Source organism: Coregonus lavaretus (assembly GCF_964263955.1).
Source record: "Coregonus lavaretus genome assembly, chromosome: 20".
NCBI classification, from domain to species: Eukaryota; Metazoa; Chordata; class Actinopteri; order Salmoniformes; family Salmonidae; genus Coregonus; species Coregonus lavaretus.
In genome coordinates this window covers 32,549,593-32,556,787 of record NC_140007.1, presented here as the reverse complement: position 1 = coordinate 32,556,787, position 7,195 = coordinate 32,549,593, and the positions used below count along the sequence as shown (strand labels likewise).

The following is a 7,195-nucleotide window of genomic DNA, read 5'->3' as shown; positions in this document are numbered from 1 at the left end:
CTGCTCATCTGCGTGAACGTGCCTTAGGCATGCTGCAAGGAGGCATGAGGACTGCACATGTGGCCAGGGCAATAAATTGCAATGTCCGTACTGTGAGACAGGACGGAGAGCTGATCGTCCTCGCAGTGGCAGACCACGTGTAACAACGCCTGCACAGGATCGGTACATCCAAACATCACACCTGCGGGACAGGTACAGGATGGCAACAACAACTGCTCGTTCTGTGAGTGATTTCCTGCAAGACAGGAATGTCAATGTTCTGCCATGGCCAGCGAAGAGCCTGCATCTCAATCCCATTGAGCACGTCTGGGACCTGTTGAATCGGAGGGTGAGAGCTAGGGCCATTCCCCCCAGAAATGTCTGGGAACTTGCAGGTGCCTTGGTGGAAGATGATTTTGACCCCCCCTTTGTTCAGGGACACATTATTCAATTTCTGTTAGTCACATGTCTGTGGAACTTGTTCAGTTTATGTCTCAGTTGTTGAATCTTGTTATGTTCATACAAATATTTACACATGTTAAGTTTGCTTAAAATAAACGCAGTTGATAGTGAGAGGACGTTTCTTTTTTTTGCTGAATTTAGGTTTTGAAATGGAATGAGAATACCCTTGTGCATGTAAAAAAAAAAAAAAAAAAAAAACACAACCAGCCAGCTTACTGTATGTCAAATATGCCCAGCAGTCCATGTCTCACCTCTGGCTCTCTTGTTTCTGGCTCTGGAGAACTGCAGTCATGAGACCAGACAGAGGATAATGTTACACACTGAAACAACCACTCTCAGCCACTGTTGCATGAGCCTCCACTGCAGTCATAAGGCTCTGCCCAGGCCATGTCTGTTTCTGTATACAGGGCTAGACAGCTGAATCACAAGGAAGTGGGGCTTTGTTTAGTGAACTTTAGTTCATTTCCTACAACAATCAATTTATATTGTTCTGTTTAAGTACAGTATTACCCAACATGGTAGTCTTTCTTTCTTCCCTTGTGATTGAATTTGTATAGGTATGGTGGTGTATGGGAGATTTGTGTAATAATAATAACTGGCAGGTTGTTAACCTCTTAAGGATCGGACCCTTTTTTTCAATTTTCGCCTAAAATGACATACCCAAATCTAACTGCCTGTAGCTCAGGACCTGAAGCAAGGATATGCAGATTCTTGATACCATTTGAAAGGAAACACTTTGAAGTTTGTGGAAATGTGAAATTAATGTAGGAGAATATAACACAGATCTGGTAAAAGATAAAAGATGTTCCATCATCTTTGAAATACAAGAGAAAGACCACAATCTAATATTGCAGTTTAGGCACAATTTAGATTTTGGCCACTAGACAGCAGCAGTGTGTGTGCAAAGTTTCAGATTGATCCAGTGAAGCATTGCAATACTGGACTATTTTGTATCAAGTCTGCCCAAATGTGCCGAATTGGTCAGTTGATACATTTTCAAGTACATAACTATAGAGAACATACAAAAATGGTATGGTAATACAAAATCTAAGTTTACACACTCCCAGGAATGTCATACATGATGGATCATTAGCTTATACACTAACTTTCACACATCTAGATGGCTGGGTGGGGTGGGTGTGGAGCCAGAGACAGCAAGGGTTCAAACTGTAGAACCCAGTTCCTACATTTGAATATAAAAATGGATTTTATCAAACAAAACTATGCTACATTTTATCTCTGGGACCTTCAGGATGACAAATCAGAGCAAGATTACTGAATGTAAGTACATAGTTTACCTTCATTGGTGAATGTATCAAGCCAGTTGCCGTGATAATTTTGTTGTTGTGCACTCTCCTCAAATAGCATGGTATTTTTTCACTGTAACAAGAATTTAAGGTTTCTGCCCATATAAGACATGTCTATGTCCTGGAAAGTTTGCTGTTACTTACAACAGTCATGCTAATCACATTAGCGCACGTTAGCTCAACTGTCCCGTAAACGGGACACCGATCCCGTAGAGGTTAAAGGACCCATCTTCTCTCTGTGCTGTTATTAATAACTGGCCCAGATACCACCACCCTGCTCTGGTTTCCCTTTGAAAAGGCTGCATCCCACCCACCCCAGCACGTCACTTGCCCCCCCCCCCCCGCCACCCCACCCCACCCCCACACACTGACTCACACTTTTTCTACACCTGTTGCATTCGGCGCATGTGGCAAATAAAATGTGATTACATTTTTTTCCACTTCAGCTTTCGTGCTTGACACTGCGATGGAAACAACTCAGTAAGGAGTTATGGCAATATGTATTTGGACTACATTGTATGCACGCACATTCCCAATATTCCATTCTATTAATAAGTGTAATTTTGTAGTGAGCAGTGAACAGCTGCTCATGGTCAAAACCAGAATGTAACATTTTGCTGAAATTCTAATTGGAGAAAAAAAACAAGTAGAGCACAATAAATATAGGGTTTGTTCTACAACTGATACCATGGCTACAGAAGTGGAAATGCACACACTAAAAACATCTTCACTTAGGTAAAACCAATTTGATCAGCACGCCAAACTCAAACAATATATGCTCATACACTGTTTGGGTCTCAACACCCATCTGTGCATTATTGCTCACTTAGATCTAATTGAAAGAATAAGTAGGCTTAATTAGGAATACTGTAACATGATTCACAATTCCACCTCCATCTTTATTTACAATACACACATCATGCACACAAATACAATTGCCTTATATCAACACACTCATTATGCGCAGCACAAAATCTGGTGGGAAAATCCGACCCGACAGGGAAAATAAAAACCAATGAATACAGCGGTTCTCAGGAAGGCTAGAGGCGCAATATTGTTACTGTTGCATCACACTGGATGACCACTAGCAACTTATTGGTTGCTTTAGAACATAAAAAAAATACAAAAAGGAAGTTGCTTTGAAGTATTGAGACAGTGCTTATGAGTCTTGGGATTCTTGCTTAAGAACAAATGAAGTCTTGAATCTAAAAGACATACACTTAAAATAGCTTCCTATGTTGACCTTTCATGACCCCCGAGAGTAAATTCTACCATCATAGCAAAGAGCAAATACATACCAGTACATTAGACATGATTTGTTAGACTTTGCTGAGCCCTTTCTGTTATTACACATTAATAACTAAAATATAATTTGCATGTCTTCCCATTAAAACATAGGCAAACCCAACTGAAATACAATTCAAAAGAAAACTTCCTACACAAGTAGCCATATCTTTCCTGCATAAATAACTATTGCACTAAAATAACTTTGTCTTGTTTAATTTCTGAACACGCTAGGCAGCCTGTCTTGACACACACAACCGTCTTGACACACTTTATAGAATTTTCACAGCATATCAACATAAAGCTCATTTTCTCCATATCTACATACAAGCTCAACATTGAACAGACAATTTAAAAAGGTGCCAATTACATTTTATCCATGAAAAATAAAGCACTTGACCAACATTCTCTCTGCACACACCAAAGTGAAGAAAAGCAGTTCACTTGCTAATTTTTAAAATATGAATAGTATATATATAAATTATATACACACACACACTGAGTATACCAGTATCCTCCTCTTCATCTACACTGATTGAAGTGGATTTAACAAGTGACATCAATAAAGGATCATCGCTTTCACCTGGATTCACCTGGTCAGTTTATATCACGGAAAGAGCAAGTGTTCTTAATGTTTTGTATACTCAGTGTATATTTATATCAATAATTTCAAAACAAATACATTTTTTAAAAAGCACTTCTCGGTATAAGCAATACTGTACATTTAAAATATATTTCTAAGTTCAATTCATTTGACATGATTGGACGACTTGAATGTGGCAGGTAAGTGGAGTGCACCTGCATCTATAGACATATTGTATGACAGACTCAAAATGGTCCATGTCATTCGTTGACTCAATATTGTGTCCTGTTCACTCACGATTACACAGCAATAAATTAAATCTATTCCAATTTGTGTAGTGGCTTTTTTGTTTTACAGCTAGATTTGGAAGGATTATTTTATTGAAATTGTGCACAAGCACCAATGCAACAAGGGGCCTGTGCTGAAGAGTAAACCTTGTGAGGAGGTAGATGGCAGCTTTTTACAAGACATGATCCAGGCTAAGATATGGGACTTTCAACTAGTTGTGAAGGGTGATTAGCCAGGCTGATGCCCACACTGATTGCTTGGTCCTTACTCTATGATGTGAGGATGCACTAAGTGGCATCTTAGCCTGGTCTCAGATGGTCCAAGATCTCAGAAGTGCTGTCTCTCACGCCAGTGTGACCATAGGAGTTGGCAAGACAGCACAAACAGTTCTGGGACCAGGCTAATGGCATCTGGGCCTGGGTGGTAATGGAGGCGGTTGGTGGAGGCTGGGTGGTGTAGTGTCATGCAGGTCCAGCTAGGTGATACAGGGGACAGCCAGGGTGAAGGTGCAGGTTGGTTTGGGACAAGGGCACACAATGGCAGAGGGACCTCACGTTTGGTGTACCTCATGGAACATTAACTCCCGTGGGACGCGAGTCTGTGGGCCGTAGAGCGTGCCGGCCCGACGCTCGAAGGCAGACACATTCTTCTTTACCACCTCGTCAAAAAACACAGTTGCTAACTGGGAGTGGAGCAAGGACCGGAACTCAAAGGAGATCTGTGTGGCAGGAAGGAAGGAGAGGGCAGAATGTCAGTCAGAGAAGACATCCAAAAGAGAAAGAAAAAAAGGTCAGTCAGAGGATATAACTTAGTCAGACTATTCACATGCACAAGGTCTATGCACAAATAGAGAGCAAGATTAGAAGAAACTGAGAGGTTTCAGCATGAGATAAATAAAAAGGCAGCAAGCTGGGGCTGTCATATTCACCGAAACGTCCACAGTGCAGGTGCGGGGATAACCAGGGATTCCAGGACTGAAGCGCCATATCGTCTCCAGGTGGTTGAAAAGTGTTCCATCTGTGCACACCGCCTAACACAATTCAATCCGATGAGAAAGGGTTACTTAGATTACTGTATCATCAAACAAACAATGATCATCACGTATCTCATCATAATTCATGAATCCTCAATTAAGCGGGACTAAATAGGATAGCAAAAACCTGGTAACTTTCCCCAAAAATCCCAGGTTTTCCCAAAATTCTGGTTGGAAGATTCCTGGAATAAGCAGGAAATCTGGAAGTTACTGGAATTTTGAAACCCTATTTAAGCAGGAGGAACTTACTTTGACCATGTGGGGTCGCACCACGCTGATCATGGATGTGTATCGCTCTACGATTGGTGGGAACCCCACCTCCAGCTGAGCTTTGGAGTGGCCTGCCCTCTTCATGATGGTCTGGGACTTCTTACACCAGGGGACAAAGAGTTTGTAGTCATCCACGTTGGCTACCACATCATACATCTCCAGCATAGAGTACCTGAAGCGGCATAGCAAAATAAGTTTGAAAACAACATTACATCACTTCCATTTACATTTTGTGTTTCAAATAGGCAAAGCCTTATTTTTTCCTTTAAAATGAAATCTATCCATGACATCTTTCTATCTATGCATTCAAGCTCTCATTCGTGCTTGTACCTACATACAGAAATAGTAAGTCCTACAATATATTTTCTTTCATGTGTGGTAGCATCTTACCCCAGTATCCTCCGCTCTGAGTACTCCTTCCTCTTATTTGTGAACCCCATGAAGGTTCTGCTGTGGGGAACTGATGTCATCGTGTCCCAATTCTGCTGTTGGCAGAGCACTCTAGGAGTCCTAGTCATTACAATACCGCATGATGACAAGTGTCTGATGTGGAAGGGAGAGAAAGAGAGGATCATGTTAAAAATACTGGAGTGTAACATCTCTAACAAACACCCTTTTCCAGACAGGCTTCCTGCCTATAGAGTCAGGGCAGAAATAATATATTGCCAGTAGGGGAAAAGGTTGTCAGTAGTGTCCTAACCTTCAATGTCTAGGACAAGCTACTATATTCTGAGTAAACACATGAATGGAACTATATGTAATGCGACCCACTCAGTCAGGTTACATGAGGTGGCTTGCAGAGCTGGCATGTTTCGCTATTGGGGTCCAAATATGCTCACTACAAATAACTGTGTGAGAGTCATAAAATGTTGAATTACAGTCATAGACAAAATTACAGAGAGCACTACTGACAAAGTGAAACCAATATGAAGGATGCCACAATATGCATATACAACAATGGTGACATTGATGGGACTGAAAAGGGAACTTTTTGGCCCTTAATGAAAATGTGATGATTAATAGGAAGAACACAAGAGTTACTAACTGTTTATATGCTCTGAAAAAACGTAATGTTCTTCAGTGTGGAGCTATTTGAACCAGGTGTCTAAGTGCTTGGCTGGAACAAAAACCTGCACCATAGCTGATTCAAAGATATGCACAATGCGCATGCACAACACTGATTGGTTAATTGTGTCACATTAAGTTATCAATTTATTTATCTCACCTGATAGTCTGCCTCATATGTTCTCTTGACCCCGCGGTGTGACAAGGTGAGCGCCCCGAGCCTACAGCAATCTCCAGAAACTCACTGAATGTCCGCACACCCATCGGCATTCGCCGGGCAGTTGCTGAGGCTGCCATTATATTATGGGTTACTTTATCAGAACCTCAGGCAGAATAATGGATCACTGAAACTGGATCTGTAGCCTTCTGTTAAACACTGATTTTAGCCCACTTCGGATTGGCTATTTGAAGCCTTTCCCAATCCTATTTCACGGCATCCATCAACGTCAGAGACGGTGTAGATACGCTTCAGTTCACTTATCCAAGTAGACGCGACCAAAAAGGCCGCGTTTACATAAGTCGTTTATTTATTCCAAGCTCGATGTCCTGGGTCGCTGAGGGTGCATAAATTGCGCGTTCGAGTTTTTCCTCATACCGCTACAACCCTTGAAACGTCGACCTTCTCTGCTTAGTAAAGTAAACACCGGTGTCGGTCAGGCTCATGGCCAGGGACACACTGTTCTGAAACAGAGCAACTGCCCTATCGATGCATTGCTGCCACCAACTGTGTCGGAGGTACTACAATACCAGCCGTCCTGCTCCCAAATCACTTTTCTGGGAGTAAACCATAATTTCTTATATAATAAACGAGTGCCATTTTAAAATGGTGAGATTATTTTAAAAATGCATTTAGTATATAATTGTCATTCCTCTTAAACACAGCGAGGCCCTCGCAGGTCAAAACGTGGGACTGCGCATGTGCAC

The 7,195-nt window shown here is 41.7% G+C and overlaps 1 protein-coding gene across 1 annotated transcript; it reads right to left on the bottom strand.

Annotated features, from left to right (window-relative positions):
• Nucleotides 1–2,613: 2,613 nt before the first annotated feature.
• Nucleotides 2,614–6,927, bottom strand: LOC311147769 (coenzyme Q-binding protein COQ10 homolog A, mitochondrial-like). Its single transcript, XM_084184542.1, has 5 exons — nucleotides 6,432–6,927; nucleotides 5,597–5,749; nucleotides 5,186–5,378; nucleotides 4,832–4,933; nucleotides 2,614–4,621 (listed from the first exon to the last, which is right to left on the bottom strand). Exons 1-5 carry the CDS (start codon nucleotides 6,566–6,568, stop codon nucleotides 4,454–4,456), a joined length of 753 nt encoding a protein of 250 aa, XP_084040668.1. The 5' UTR covers nucleotides 6,569–6,927; the 3' UTR covers nucleotides 2,614–4,453.
• Nucleotides 6,928–7,195: the final 268 nt, after the last annotated feature.